The sequence below is a fragment of the Microtus pennsylvanicus genome, chromosome 1 (assembly GCF_037038515.1).
Source record: "Microtus pennsylvanicus isolate mMicPen1 chromosome 1, mMicPen1.hap1, whole genome shotgun sequence".
Classification (NCBI taxonomy): domain Eukaryota; kingdom Metazoa; phylum Chordata; class Mammalia; order Rodentia; family Cricetidae; genus Microtus; species Microtus pennsylvanicus.
The window spans coordinates 89613241-89628861 of NC_134579.1; the positions used below are offsets into that span (position 1 = coordinate 89613241).

The following is a 15621-nucleotide window of genomic DNA, read 5'->3' on the forward strand; positions in this document are numbered from 1 at the left end:
CAAAGCCTCTGTAATGGTGGACACCTGAGAACCTGAGCTAAATTTGCCAGCTGGTCATAGTCTGTAATGGGACATAGTCTATAGCTATCACGCATTCTTCTGGCAGGAGTAAAATGTATCAACTTAGTTGTCATTTGGTGCTTGGGTTGCTCTCATGGCTGTCAGAAGTGCCTGTGACTCCTGATGTCAGCCTGAAGCCACAGAACAAACATCATATTTGGTTTCCTATAATCTGTACTCATTAGTATTCTGTGTATTCTTCCATCTTTTGAACAGGAGAATCAGTCTACTGCACATTGTGTAATGGGCTGTGCTAGCTAGCCACGTCATGTCCAGGAGGATGAAGGCAGTGTGGTTGTGGATTGCAGGAAGACAGCTGTGTCATCTATCTGATAGAGGCATAAGTGATATTGAAATTCAAATGTCTGCAGATCTGTAAAAGTCTGGGTATGGGGTGGAAGCCAGAGCCAAAGAATCCTGTGCTGTGTCTTTAAGCACACTGTAAGGCTGAGGGAGGTGCTCTTGTCACTCAATACTCACTAGCCAATCAAGACCTCCATGCCGACCTGTCAGTCAGAAAACAGGCAGGGCACTTCCTGGTGCCATGCTGCTGGACTGAATTTAAAGCTGAGCAGATGCCAGTGGATTGTGTTCTGTGCTGTGAGTGCTACTGCAGCGAGCTCTGGAGAACATGGGTGAGCCTGGAAGCCACGACATGGTGAGTAATGGGTTGCTGTTCCAAGATGAGGAGGAGAGGATGGTGAGCCATGGGAGACAGTGTGACATGCACTTTTTGATCGAGTGTACGAACCCACCGCGACAATCAGTGTTTTCTGAGGTCCCATATGGTCCTTGAAACTTCCCAGAACCAGGTCTTGGCCTCTGAATGACTTCCCTCTGTGGGCTGCATCTGTGAAAAGCATTTCAGGCAGGGAATTGTGGGTAGAAACATCTTTGTGGTCCACATCAACGTAATATGGATACATATGGAAGGCAGGATCCCAAACTTGGAGATGCCTAGTTTTTCTATTATCTTTCAGAAGCTTTGCCCTTTGCATTTAACATTTAGGAGTAAGATTCCTTTGGAGTTAATTTTGTGGACTATGTAAATGGCATTCTTGCATTCCTTCCCACTCTACCACTAACTGGTTGTGCAGAAGAGTAGAAATTTGACATAAAGGCATCACCAGTGCTTAGGAGATGTTAGCTGAGGAAGCCTGCCTCTATATTACACAAAGATAGTAAAGTAGTGTGCTAACTAGGCCTGTTAGACATTAAGATGCTAGGATACAAAATTGTTTACAAGGATTGTTTAAACATTTCACTCTAGACCATGACAGAGACACCACTGATTTATAAACAGCAACTACTCCTGTCACAAATCAATGAAGAAATCTTTAACGTGCTGCTCAAGGTCATTATGGGATCATAATGAACATTAGGGTGTGGTATGACTTAAAGTTCCAATTCTTTTTAGAGAAAATTATAGTTCTGTCAGATGTATATGCTGAGAGAAGGGACAGTCATTTGAAAAGGAAAATGCTGTTGTGTTGAGAGCTGGCCATATCAATGATGTCTTTCCATTTAGGGTCCAACTCATGGAGAAGGAACTTAGCTTCTTCTCAAAACCAGGGATACTCTTGTCAAAGCCAGGAACAGCCTAGTGAGTGTCTAGGCCTTGGGGTTTTGCCTAAGGTCCTGAGTAATGGAGAATAAAATATAACTTCTCCATTGTAAACGGGAATATGTTTGGAAGAGGTGGTAAGGATCTGGACCCAGTGCCTTTCTGGAGAGTTTCTTCAGATCCTGAGAACCCAACTCTTCCCACCACAGTGAGCTATGGTCCCAAGGCCACTTTGGGCATAGTCCATAATATTCTTGAGATAGCCTTTGTTTTTCTTGTGTTGCAATTTTTTTTGAGACAGGGTTTTTCTGTGGCTTTGGATTCTGTCCTGGAACTAGCTCTTGGAGACCATGCTGGCCTCGAAATTCCTGAGAGCCACCCGCCTCTGCCTCTGAAGTCCGGGGATTAAAGGATTCCAGGGATTAAAGGATTCTTGGGATTAAAAGAGTCCTGGGATTAAAGGAGTCCTGGGATTAAAGGCGTGGGCCTCTGCCACCACCACCACCCTGCTCTCGTGTTCCATTGCTTGATTAACCTTATTCTGAGTTTGTCCCATTGTGTGGTAATTTCTGCTGATTTCCTAGAAGTCTCCTATTTCCTCCCATTTTCCCTTACAAATGGTATACAAGAAGCTATTCATCTTCAGAAGCTTACTTGGAATAAGACATAGCTTATACAATACTTCCATGTCTCGGTTTTTATCTTTTATCATACTTTAGTTCCAGTTTTCCTGTCTTTTTCACCTTCTGGCACTGCACTTAGGGCCCTGTCAGTAAAGTATGACCTGCTGCTCAGGTCACTTACATACTTTTGACATAATCGTGATAATATCCTTGCTGTGTAAGTTTCCCCATTCCCTAACTGGCAAGACTTGCAGTTTCCCATGTCTATTTAGTTTCTTCAAAGTGTAAGCTAGAGTCTGTACCTAAAAGAAACTCAAGGATGCCAGTGTATGTGGAATGCATTGTTTATTCGAGATTGTCTCCCCTTTGAGTATTTGCCAGAGATGTATGCATGCTATCATTGTACAGATATTTCTTTATTAATCTCTTAAGTGTGTACAGTGTTTTCTCACTGGAAAGGGATATTCTAGAATAGCTGCCCTTCCAGCATTGTAGAAAAATATTGGTGAGATAAGGTCTCTTATGTTTTTATATGAGACCTCGATTTCATTCTGTCATTCCAGGTCAATGACCTTGCTATCTTGATTTAAAATTCTTATATTTATATTTTTTTGAGACAAGGTTTCTCTGTAGCTTTGGTGCCTGTTTCAGAACTGTCTTTTGTAGATCAGGCTGGCCTCAAACTCCAAGAGATCTGCCTGCCTCTGCCTCCCAAGTGCTGGGATTAAAGGCGTCTGCCACCACCACTTGGTAATGATTCAATTTTTTTTTGAAACAGTGTTTCTCCGTGGCTTTGGAGCCTGTCCTGGAACTAGCTCTGTAGACCAGGCTGGTCTCAAACTCACAGAGATCCGCCTGCCTTTGCCTCCTAAGTGCTTGGATTAAAGGCGTGCACCACCATCGCCCGGCATGATTCAAAATTCTTGAATGACTATGTGGCCTCAGATTTTTAAAATTACCCACTTGAGTCATGAATTCAACTATTCATTACACTCACAGGAGAAGGATCTGCATGTGGAACATGGTTTCTGCCTTCAGACCAGAGTAGAAAGAATAATTTACTGAGTGCACTGCAGGGGAAATGGGAGGAAATCAGCTACTGGAGTCACCTTTATTGAGAGGATAAAACTCAGACACTGCAAGCTCATAATTGCTCTCTCAGGCTCTCTAGGCCCTTATGATCCCTGCCTAGTTGATTCTGTAAATTGTGGTCTTTTCCATGTACTTGACACATCTGGCTTCTAAAAAACCCTCACCCAAATTTCTCCTTGCTTCCACATGCTTTAGCTAGTATTTTAGTAAAGTTTTTCACATCTGCCATAATCAATTTTCAGAGGAAGGCCATCTGTTGACAGTCTAGGAAACTATCTATTATTTTATTAGAGTAAAGCTAGGAATCATTATATTGATTATTATTTTCTTTTTGTTACTTGTATTTTGTTCTACTCTAAATTCTGAACCATTGAACTTCTCATTCCTTGCCCTCCAGGCAGTGTTGTTCATGGGTTACCTCTTTTCCCTTAGGCCTCAAGTTAGTCCCGTCATTGGTTTGCCACTACACCAATTTAAGCCACCAGTTTCCTGGTATATCTTCGGGACAACACACTGGGTGTCAGATATTTTGTGGCTGGGTATCTTTTTTATTCCTGCCACAGGGAGCCATATGTCATTGGAGAAGATGACAGGTTCAGGCTCCATATTCTTAGTTACTGGGAATCCTCACTACGGTTACCCTCTTAGCTACCAAAAAGTGTCTACTATATTAGGTTTCCACATCAACTTTAAAAATTTTCCTATTCCAGTCATCTCTCCCTGTATATTCTCCCTCCATCCCTCCATTATCCCATGATTGTTACTCTTGCTATTTTCTGTTCATTCATAAAGTCTAGTCTATTTTCTTCTTTCGTGTGGGCTCCATGCATCCCGTGCTACAGCCATTCTTGTAATTTACCCTTTCTGAGTCTATGGATTGTACTGAGATTATTTTTACACAACTGCTAATATCCATATATATAATGTTTGTCTTTGTGGTTCTGGTTTTACTTGCTCAGAATAAAAAAAAACTGAGGAAACTATATGTTAAAATAAAATAATCAAATAAAAATATGGTAAAGATGAAAATAAAGAATTCTAAATAGATGAATTTAAAACTGGCTGAAAAATAGATAAATAAATGTTCAACAACCTTAGCTATCAAGGAATTATAAATCAAAAGTACTTTAATGATTAATCTTATACCTGTCAGATTGGCCAGGATCAATAACACAAGTGACATCTCATACTGGCTAAAATACAGACAAAAAGGAACACTCCCCCATTGTTGCTGAGATTGTAAACCTGTATAGCCAGTATGGAAATCAATAATTCCTCAGATAATTGGAAATCTATCTACCTCAAGACTCAGCTATACCACTGTGGTAGTTTGAATATAATTGGCCCCCATAATCTCTTATGGAGTGGAAGTAGTGGTAGGTGTGGCTGTTCTGGAGTTGGCATGGTCTTGTTGGAGGAAGTATGTTACTGTGGGTTTTTGAGGTCTCTTATTCTCAGGATAATTCCCAGGGTGTCAGACTATGTCCTGTTTCCTCTTAGTCAAGAACAAAGGACTCTCAGTTCCAGTATCACATCTGGCTGCCAGCCTATAGGCTTCAAGCCATGATGATAATTAACTCAACCTCTGAAATTATATGTGAGTCCCCTCAATTAAATACGTTTGTTATAAGAGTTTATGTGGTCATGGTGTCTCTTTACAAAAAAAAATAAAAAAAGAAAAACTAAAACAGAAGTTGGTCCCAGGGACTAGAGTATTGCTTTGCTAGTCCTAACCATGCTTTTGTTTCGAATCATAAGATCTTTGATTCTTTGGCTTACAAAAAGGAAAGAATGCGTTTGGCACTGCATATAGCATGGGAGAGAGTGACCTTGATAATGAAATGAAATATCAGGAGCCAGCTCAAGAGGTTTCAGAGAGGAATTTTAATATGTTTCTTACATTTCGGGGGGGAGGGGGGTGGCACACGCCTTTAATCCCAGCACTTGGGAGGCAGAGGCAGGCGGATCTCTGTGAGTTCGAGACCAGCCTGGTCTACAAGAGCTAGTTCCAGGACAGGCTCCAAAACCACAGAGAAAACATGTCTCAAAAAAACAAAAACAAAAAAAATATGTTTCTTACAAATGATTCTTGTGATGTTTTGGAGAAGGAAGTGCCTTGGTTCAAAAAATCTGCCTGAGGCTAAAGTAAGGAGATTTTGATTAATTCCCTGGGAAGAAGAATCCTCAATGCAGCATAAGATAGACTCTGCCAAGTGGATGTTAGTGATAACTCTACTGATACTTAATCAAAGGGATTTGCGGCCTGAGGGGGTGGTGGCACATTGACTTTAATCCTAGTACTTTGAACACAGAGGCCTGCACACCTCTGTTAGTTCAAGGACAGCCTAGTTTACACATCAAGCTTCAGAACATCCAAGCTTATACAGCCAAAAGCAGAAAGCTGGTAAAGATAGAATTAAACAAGGTGCCATGTTCCAACCCCAGTAAGCAGCAGAACCTGACAGCTGGGGCCATGTGGTTCTGGCTTAAGACTTAAGGATAAAAGAAAGGCATTATATTCTGTTTTTTTGTTATCTGGGGCTGAAGAATCAGCTGTGATGAGCAAGTTATCAGAAGTATTTAAGCAAAATATGGTTCTGCTGGATACTTAATGCTGGACGGCTAGAGCTAAAAATTTAGTGATGATTACAAGACCAGCATCACTGGTAAAAATGTCTGGGAAGTGTTTTCTAAGAGCACAGAGCAACTGTCTTCCAGGGGTAGCCACAGTTGTACCTCAACAGGTAGGTGGAGTTTATAAAGTGTTTCACCAGGTGGTAATATTTTGAAGGTATTGATGGATGTAAGGCTTGGCACTGTCAGAGGTCAGAAAAGGACATCACTGAAGGTGCAGTGTCATTGGCAGTTGAATGCCCAGGACTGTAAGGGTCAGGCCAACAGATGCGGCACCCTGAGGAGATTCTATGAGAAACACTACACAAATCTTGAGCCACCATTTTCCTGATCTATCTTCCATACACCACAAGTGTGTGTCAAATATTTTGTGGATGGCTTGTTTTATAGTCCCACTACTGGGAACCATATGTGATTACAGAAGATGGCCAGTACAGGCTCCATATTTCTGAGTTATAGGGAGTCCTCACTATAATGACCCTCACAGATTGCAGAAAGTTGTTACTGCATTGTTTGACCATCAACCATTGAAAAATTTCCTATTCTAGTAATTTCTTGCTGTGTTTTCCCCCTACATACCTACACTAACTCTTATGATCCTCCCTATTCTTGATCTGTGTACTCCCACAAAATCTAGTCTATTTAATAGAATCTTTGGGATCCATGCACCCCCTGCTACAGCCATCTTTGTCACTTACCTTATCTGGGTCTGTGGATTGTATAGTAATTAGTCTTGATTCAACAGCTAATATCCACTTAGAGTGAGTACACATCATGTTTGTCTATGTAGTTTGGAGTTACTTGTTCAGAAGCAAAAGACCTCAAGCAACACATCTAGAAATAAATTATTGAATAAAAATGTGGTACAGATTTAAACAAGGGGTTCTAAGTAGATGAATCTAAACTGTCTTAGAAACACTTAACTAAATGTTCAGTATACTTAGCCATCAATCAAATGTACATCAAATGAGCTTTTAGAATTCACCTTATACCTGTCAGAATAGCTAGGTTCAGTAACATAATGGAAAACTCATGCTGGCAAGGATGTTGAATAAGTAGAACGTTGATTGGCTAGGATCAATAACACAAGTGACATATCATACTGGCAAAAAATGGACAAAAAGAAACACTCCCCCATTGTTGCTGAAAATGTAAATCCATATGGCCACTATGGTAACCAATATGGCAGTACCTCAGATAATTGGCAATCTATCTATTTTAAGACTCAGATAAACCACGCCTGTAGTTTGAATGCAGTGAGACCCAATAATCTCCTAGGGAGTGAGTGGCACTATTAGGTGTGGCTTTATTGGGCTGGGTTATGGCCAAGTCAAGTCAATATCATGATTCTTATAAGAGACTTTACATTGAAACACTTCAGAAACTGTTCCAGCCTATGACAGTCATTGAAGTTAGAGTAAATACGTGTTATCATGGGATGACTATGAATATTTATGCATCAGGGTCAGAATGTAGTTGATCGAAGGAAAAGGTCCCAGATTAGAAGAAGTGGTTGAACACTTGTCTGTCCGGGGTGCTCTTCTTTGTTGTATTTGTAGACCATTGAGTAGGAGAAATCTTTATTTATATTGGGGATTGGATTTACATGTTCATAGCCTGAACCCATTTCTGGTTATGTGTGTCCTGCTGTTATGACTTCACCACCATCATAGATGGTATCACTCAATGACAAAACATGCAGTTGAAGCAATTTCTGTTCACTCTTAAGCCTTTTGCCATCCTGATTTCTATTTTAATTTTTGGTTTTACTTTTGTTTTTGAAAGACAATGTTTTTTCTGTGTAGCTCTTGGTCCTCAGTGTAGCTCCTTAGACCATGGTGTTCTCAACTCAGAAATACAAATGATCCTGGCTACTGCACAGAGGGATTAATGGCAGAGCAGCATGCTTGTTATTTTTCTGTATTCTTTTACTGTCTGATGAGCCTGGAATATAGGTTTTTGTACATTTCAAGAATAAGTTTCGATGCTGAACTTATTGAAATTTGAAGTTTGGTGGAGATTATCATTCCCATTCCCAGGAGAGTAGTATGCATGACATCAGTACCTCTGCTGTCTGAATCCTTGCACTACAGGGGTGTGTCTTTCTACCTGCCTCTATTTTTTTGTTGTTTTGAATGCTTTCAATGAATATGAGGTTGTATCTGTATACAACGGTGTGTACCACAGGCATGCCTGTTTCTCATGGTTGTCACAAGAGGCGTCAGAACCTATGACGTTGAAGTAATGGATAATTACAAGTCCCCTTTAAGTACTGGTAATTGTGCCCACTTATTTGCAAGGACAGCAAGACCGCTTCATTGCTGACCCATCTCCCTTACTCTGTGTTGTTTATGATCATCATTTGCAGGGCTGAAGTTTTCTTTGGTCCATTTGTAAGTATTAAACATGCACTCCTTTTTAAGATCTTATGAAACAGTTTAACCTGGGACACTGCAAGTTCTGGAAGATGAATGTAGAACTAAAGTAAATACAAAACTTTTTTAAGAACTTCATTTAAAACCTCTGATTTCCTTTTACTTTTTTTGGGGGGGGGTGTTTCGAGACAGGGTTTTTCTCTGGCTTTGGAACCTGTCCTGGAACTAGCTCTGTAGACAAGGCTGGCCTCGAACTCACAGAGATCCGCCTGCCTCTGCCTCCCGAGTGCTGGGATTAAAGGCGTGCGCCACCATCGCCCGGCTTCCTTTTATGTTTTTTATTTAAATGATTATGGATGGATACTGGGTTTTATTAATTTGTAACTCTGGCTTATCTGCAAGGCATTGCATAGGGTTTGACTGACTTCAAACTCAATTTATTTCATCTGCTTTTACATTGATCACTGGGATTAAAGTCACAAGTGAATATACCCAATTTTGCCATCCTTTTTCTAGATAATCATTGGTATTATTATTTCTGTAATGTTTTCTCACTAGTATTGATCTGCTTGCTTGTCTGTCTCTGTATGTCTGTTTATTGGCATTTCTTTCTCAAGGCTATATCCTATTTAAAGGGCCAATGAATGGCACATATGAGCCTCTTCTTCAGTTTCCTTCTACAGTGACTTTTGTTTATATTATAAAGCAGTGGCATGGAAGAAGTGTGGGAAGCAGCAGCAATATACAAATATATCATTGTAAAAGAAGTATCCTATGTCAGGATCACACTTTGTTTTATTGTTGATTGGATTCTTCTAGAACTCAGTGACCTATGAGGATGTTCACATTGACTTCACTGAGGATGAGTGGGTTTTGCTGAATCCTTCCCAAAAGAGTCTGTACAAAGATGTGATGCTGGAGACATACAGGAACCTCACCGCTCTTGGTAAGATTGTGAACTTTCCTTTACATTTAAAATAAGGGGACTACTCTGTATTATTTATTGATACTTTTTTATATTTTTGTTGGAGAAAGAGTAAGAATGAGCCAAATAACTAAGGCATAGTTCACTTAAGGTATTCAATTTTGTACAATATCCTTTAATATATTGTCTACTTTCTGTTCATTTATTTTAGGCTACAGTTGGGAAGACCATAATTTTGAAGAGTATTGTCAAAGTGCTAGAAAACATAGAAGGTAATTTTTATTTGCAACTTAGTGTATATTTGTCTCTGAAGAAATTTTAATTTGTCCTGGAAGATTTAAAGAAAAAAATAGTACAACTAAGCATGCCATAACATATACGGTTTATTACTAATTTCTCATAAAATCATATGCCTCAATATGAGGTAAATGTGTGTGCATTCCTCTAAACAGAAGAAAAGGAAACAATGTCTTAACTGATACTACCATGAGAATTATGCTGTAGAGCTGCTAATCCATTTACTTTCGTACCACTCAGATAACACACATAGACACATTGAATAGATATTAAGTATATGTTTAAAACTGTCCAAAAAATAAATAGTCTGTAGTAAAGCCAGTGCTACTCATGTACTTGTGACTTTGCCAAACTTATTGAAAGAGTTGGGTCATGAGAGTAAAAAACGCTCTTGTGGAGAAACATTAATTCCTATACAGCATGTCTGTGAGGAGCAGAAAGTCATACTGTGTGAATTCAATGTACAACTATTTATTTCTTCTTCCTTTATTAAGAATGTCATATTTCACAAGTCAGCTACCAAAATGGAAAGAGAGACTGTATCTCTTTCAGAATAATTAGAAGATAGGAAAGATATTTAGTATTTCAACACTGGGTATATTTGTTGAATTGCGATATGATTATATTTAGTTGGTTTTCAAACTTCCTTGGGAAGACATCAGCAAACTCACACTGAAGATAAGGCCTATGAGTGTTGGACTGTGTCCTTACTTTTGTTTGTCCTAGTACACTTTCTTGTGGTAGGTACTGCACTACAGGAAAACATAAGAATGAAAAAGGAGTGTAAGGTTATTTAAAACTGAGTTAGTCTCATTCCATTCATATATGCAAAAAAATCTTATATAAAATGATACTATAAATGGGGGTCATTTATAAAAAAACCCTTACCATCAAAGGTTCTTCAAAGAAACAAAACATCTCATACTGAAGGAGAGCACCAGGAATGTAAAACTTAAAATCTGATTCCTTTTTACAATAAAACAAATTTATAAAATTAATTTATACAGATATTAAAATGCATCAGTGTTATGTACATGGTAAATCTTTTACATGTCTCTATTATTTTCACAGGAATGAAAGAAACCATAATGTAGAGAAACCCTCTGAATATACTCAACATGATAAAGCCTTTGCATGTTACAATCATCTTCAAAGCCATGAAAAAACTCATTCTACAGAGAAGTTGTATGATGTTATTCAATATGATGAAGGCTTTGCAGCTACCACTTGTCTCCAAATACTTAGAAGAACACATGCTAGAGAGAAACCCCACACATGTAATCAATGTGGTAAAGCCTTTTCACAGAACAATCATCTTCGAGTACATCAAAGGACACATACTGGAGAGAAACCTTATCAATGTAATCAATGTGATAAAGCTTTTTCAAAACACTCTAACCTCCAAATACATGAAAGAACACATACTAAAGAGAAACTCTATGAATGTAATGAATGCAGTAAAGTCTTTGCACGTCAATATAATCTCCAACTTCACAAAAGAAGACATACTGGAGAGAAAATGTCCATGTGTAATCAATGTGGTAAAGCCTTTTCACAGAACTGTCATCTTCGAGTACATCAAAGGACACATACTGGAGAGAAACCCTATACATGTAATCAATGTGGTAAAGCCTTTTCACAGAACAGTAATCTTCGAGTACATCAAAGGACACATACTGGAGAGAAACCTTATCAATGTAATCAATGTGATAAAGCTTTTGCGAGTCATGGTGAGCTTCACAGACATAAAAGAAGACATACTGGAAAGAAGCCCTTTGAATGTAATCAATGTGATAAAGCTTTCTGGGAGCACTCTAAACTCCGAATACACAAAAGAACACACACTGGAGAGAAACCCTATGAATGTAATCTATGTGGTAAAGCCTTTTCATATATCAGTAATCTAAAAACACATAAAAGAATCCATACAGGAGAGAAACCCTATGAATGTAATCAATGTGATAAGGCCTTTTCACAACTGGGTACTCTAAAAACACATAAAAGAACACATACTGAGGGCTGGAGAGTTGGCTCAGCAGTTAAGAGCATTGCCTGCTCTTCCAAAGGTCCTGAGTTCAATTCCCAGCATCCACATGGTGGCTCATAACCATATAGAATTAGATCTGGTGCCCTCTTCTGGCCTTCCAACATACATGCTGAAAAAATATTGGATACATAATTAATAAATAAATATTAAAAAAAGAAAAAGGTATTGAGAACAAGTCGAAGCCTCAGAAATAAAAATAGTGATGTAGAGGGACATCATATACATCTTGTAAAGTCTTGCACATGGTGTTAATGAAGAGGCTATTGAAACCTTGGACGGTTAGGCTTTCTGACATATTGCCCTATTCAATCAGCAAATTATGAGTTATATTTAGGATAACAAATCTCACCTATCATTTAATTAGATGGAGTAGGTGTCATGGGCCACCTACAGAAAATATCAATGGGGAGCAGCAGTGCTCACGGGGCCGTCTGAAATCTGTTTTTAGAGCAAAATGCTGAAAGATGAACCAGACTTTATGTTTGTCAAATGTCCCTGGCTGTTCAGAGGCCACACAAGACAGTTGGCAGAGGGAGGCAGGTGCCTCCTGCTCAGAACAAAGGAAGCATTGCCTGTGGCGGCGTTGGCAAAGCTGGCTGAGTATGAGTTTCTCAGCTGTTGTCATGGCACTGGATGTGAGCTCCTCAACCTTTTCCACCCCAGCCTCCTGCGTCTTTTCACCTGCACTGCTTGAGCTTCCAAGAGAGCAGAAAAAACTGGACAGCATCATTTTCATCCAACTGGTAGAGATGTAAAATGTAGGATAAACAGTAATCAAGTGAATATTTCACAGTATAGCTTGATGTCCTGTGGATATGTGTACATTATTTGAAGTTCCCTGCATCTTCCTGTCCCCATTAGTTATCCATTTGTCACTTCATCATGAAGTGCTTCCTTCTAAGGGAATTATCCAGAGAGGCCAGGTAATGTAACATTGATGAGATTCATTTGAAAAAAGTTTCTGTTATATGTATGTGTGATATGATTATGGAATTTTAGGCCTGACAATTATGTGAAGAACATAAGACAACTTATTGAGGTGGGATTTTTGCTCTCTTCATATGGTGATCAAAATTCGGTTTCCAGACTTGTACACCACACACGTATCCCACTAAGTCAGAACCCTGATTAACTGAAACATTCTACCACAAAAATGTTGCCTTTTATTCAGGTTGTTGACATATTTTTATTGAAAGATAGGTGAAAAACAATTTAAATAATAAACCCTATTTTTAATTGAAAATGAGAAACTGATATCTCTTCTTTTGTTCTTCCTTTTTTTGTAGAATGTGTTATCCTTAGAATTAACCACTTGTTCATAACATTTCCTCAGAACCCCAGTGAATACCATAATATTTCTCAGTACATAAAGTTTGTTGCTGCTGTCTGATGACTTGAGTTTGTCATTGTACATACCAAGTCCAAGAGTGGAGGTTAAAGTGGAGGCCATAAGAGGGTATCTGATCCCCTTTCACTGGAGTTAAAGAGAATTGTGAGCTGTTTTGTGTGTTCTGGGAAACAAAGTCATGCCGTGTGGATAAGCAACCAGTGTTCTCATCTGCTGAGCCATCTATTCAGCCTAGTGAACGTGCCGTTATAGCAGTAAGGTGTGAATGGGTGATCCTGAGTTCATCTTTGCCTCACACCCTATGACCCAAAAGAAATACAAGATCGACAGCATCAGAAACTAACTTAGAAATATGCACAAAGATGTCTTTGAGCCCAAATCTCCATAAAACAACGGAAGAGTAGAAAAGATTTTCAGGAGAGAAAATGAAAATACAAATGTCTTTAAAGTGACAGACCCTTGATGAAACCACAAAACTGAGTTTAGCCCAAAGTTTGTAAATAGTGAGCAATGGGATACCACAAGGACACAGGGCAGGTGGAACCCCGCTAGAGTTTACATTTCCTGTAAGGAGAGAAAGGGAACTTGCAGGCATGAAGAATAACTTTTCTGAATGTGATTATAGTCTGCTCTCCTGATGAGTGTAAATCTTTCAATTAGGAGACTTGAATGGTGGTGACTTCAAATGATGTGAAGATTTTCAAGAAATTCTGGTGCTTAAAAAGAAGTTCTAATTCTAGTCACAGGATGGCTCCCATCAAATACTATCCTTCCTTAAGGTCTACAGTCTTCCAACTATTAAAAACAAAGTTTTTCTTAATCATTGAGTCTCTTATAACTCATCAATTGACTAGCACATAGTTCTGAATTTATTCTAAAGATAGTTAAACCGAGTTTCAATGAGATAAGTGCTATTATAATGTAGTTAGCTCATTGTTCTTTTTACTCATCCCATCTTTTTATGCCTGAATAATTGAAGCTGGAGCAATCTGAGTCAAATATGGTGGCACAGACATGTAGTCATGGTAGGCAGGAACTTCTGGATTTTTAAGTTATCTGAGATGAGAATGATGAAAAGGGTGTGAAGGGAGGCCCAGAGTTTCAAGAAAGACTGTGATTGGCTGAGATCAGTGTTCAGAGTGTTCACTGCAGGGCTAGAACTTCAGAGTCATTAATTACACCAGCAAAAGTCTGATGATATTTGCACCAAGGGTTTTCTAATTTTGATAATGTTTCCTACCCAAGGAAGCCTAGGTCACTGTGGGGACAGATCATTTTGTTCATTAACGACTAGAGTTTTTATTTAAGTGGGAGAATTTCATTCGGGCAGTGAGGAGCTAACTAACTGAGTATTCAATGACACACATTTAGCCCTGGAACTAAATATACACAACCAACAGAAATGGCCTCAGCAGGTTTTATACACGTATTTGTACACACTTAGTACCACATGCTTAATAAGGAGAAAATTGGAAGGAAATAATTTATGAAAAAGTGAAGAGAGAACAAAGAAGGGTGAAAGTGATATATTTTAAGTAAAATGTATGAAAATAAATTTTAAAGAAAAAAGCATTTGTAGAGACAGCTTATCAGCTAAGAGCACTGTCTATTGTTGAAGAGGAAAAGGATCCATTGCAAGAAATAATGGTAGCTAACCATCTCCTGTAACTCCAGTCCAAAGGGTTCTGATGCCCTCTTCTGGCCTCTTAAGTACTGTGCATAGAAAATGGCAGGCAAACAACCACACACCAAAAACATAATAAAGCCCTGAGAAAGAGGGCAGGTCTGGTTATTCTGAACTCCTTCTGGATCTGCAAGAAAGCAACTGTGATTTTGAAATCAATGGGGGCCACAAATACTAATAACCTGATAGATCTAACATTTTTGCCTCTTAAGAACGATTCTTATGAGCTTCAAGAGATGAATTTAGATCCAGCAATGTTGTCACAAGTAAAAATAAATTTAGCCAAGTATTATTTGTTAGTAATTTGTTTTTCGACCTGCCAAATTCTTTTGTACAGGAGAGGGACTTTCCCTGTCTCCCTGGCCCAGTTTAGCTTTTTAAATCTGCCAAAACTGTGCACTTAAACATTTCAAGTGTGCACCTAAGAGATAAAGTTTCTTCTTTAAGATTCCTTAACTTCCTATTCTTCCATTAACACGTATTTATTCCACCAGATTTATAATCATTTAAACTGTAAGAGATTGCTAGGCAGCTTCCTTGCCACAGCTGTGCACCTTGCCCTCCAGCTCTCTCTGCAGCTCTCACCCAAGGAATCCCTATTGCATTCTCCTGACACAGACTGCTCCAAGGCTGCATGCAGGCCTCACAGAGTCTGAGGCAGCCTGCTCTTCCCTGGTCTACATGGGTTTCCCCTATGTTCCAGCCTTCAAGACAAGACCTACAACTTCTCCCCTTATCAGCAGGAAGCAACTATGAGAGTATCTCACATCTTATGTCACCTTTTACTGTGTTAAACTCTATGCCCCAGAGACTAGACTGCCTTTAAAATTATTCTATTACTAATGTGTGTATTCTGCCCATGAGACTGTAATGTGTATGTCATCACTCTCCTCGTGTATTTCTGACAACTGTTCTGCTTTCACCATCTTGCTATGTATGTTTTGAGAAAGTTGGTAATGCCCTGTCGTGAAT

The 15621-nt window shown here is 39.0% G+C and overlaps 1 protein-coding gene across 1 annotated transcript; it reads left to right on the forward strand.

Annotated features, from left to right (window-relative positions):
- The first annotated feature begins 691 nt into the window (after window positions 1-691).
- Window positions 692-12311, forward strand: LOC142848064 (uncharacterized). The gene is made up of 6 exons (XM_075969614.1): window positions 692-760; window positions 9168-9294; window positions 9485-9545; window positions 10642-10991; window positions 11076-11596; window positions 12066-12311. The coding sequence occupies exons 1-6, from the start codon at window positions 692-694 to the stop codon at window positions 12309-12311; spliced, it is 1374 nt and encodes a 457-aa protein (XP_075825729.1).
- The last annotated feature ends 3310 nt before the right edge of the window (window positions 12312-15621 follow it).

Bases quoted from the DNA above. Each gene is read 5' to 3' on its own strand.
- LOC142848064 (XM_075969614.1), top strand. From the start codon at position 692: ATGGGTGAGCCTGGAAGCCACGACATGGTGAGTAATGGGTTGCTGTTC. The intron at 761-9,167 runs GTGAGCCATGGG...GGATTCTTCTAG, and splicing joins AAGATGAGGAGGAGAGGATG to AACTCAGTGACCTATGAGGA. The intron at 10,992-11,075 runs ATACTAAAGAGA...ACAAAAGAAGAC, and splicing joins CCAAATACATGAAAGAACAC to ATACTGGAGAGAAAATGTCC.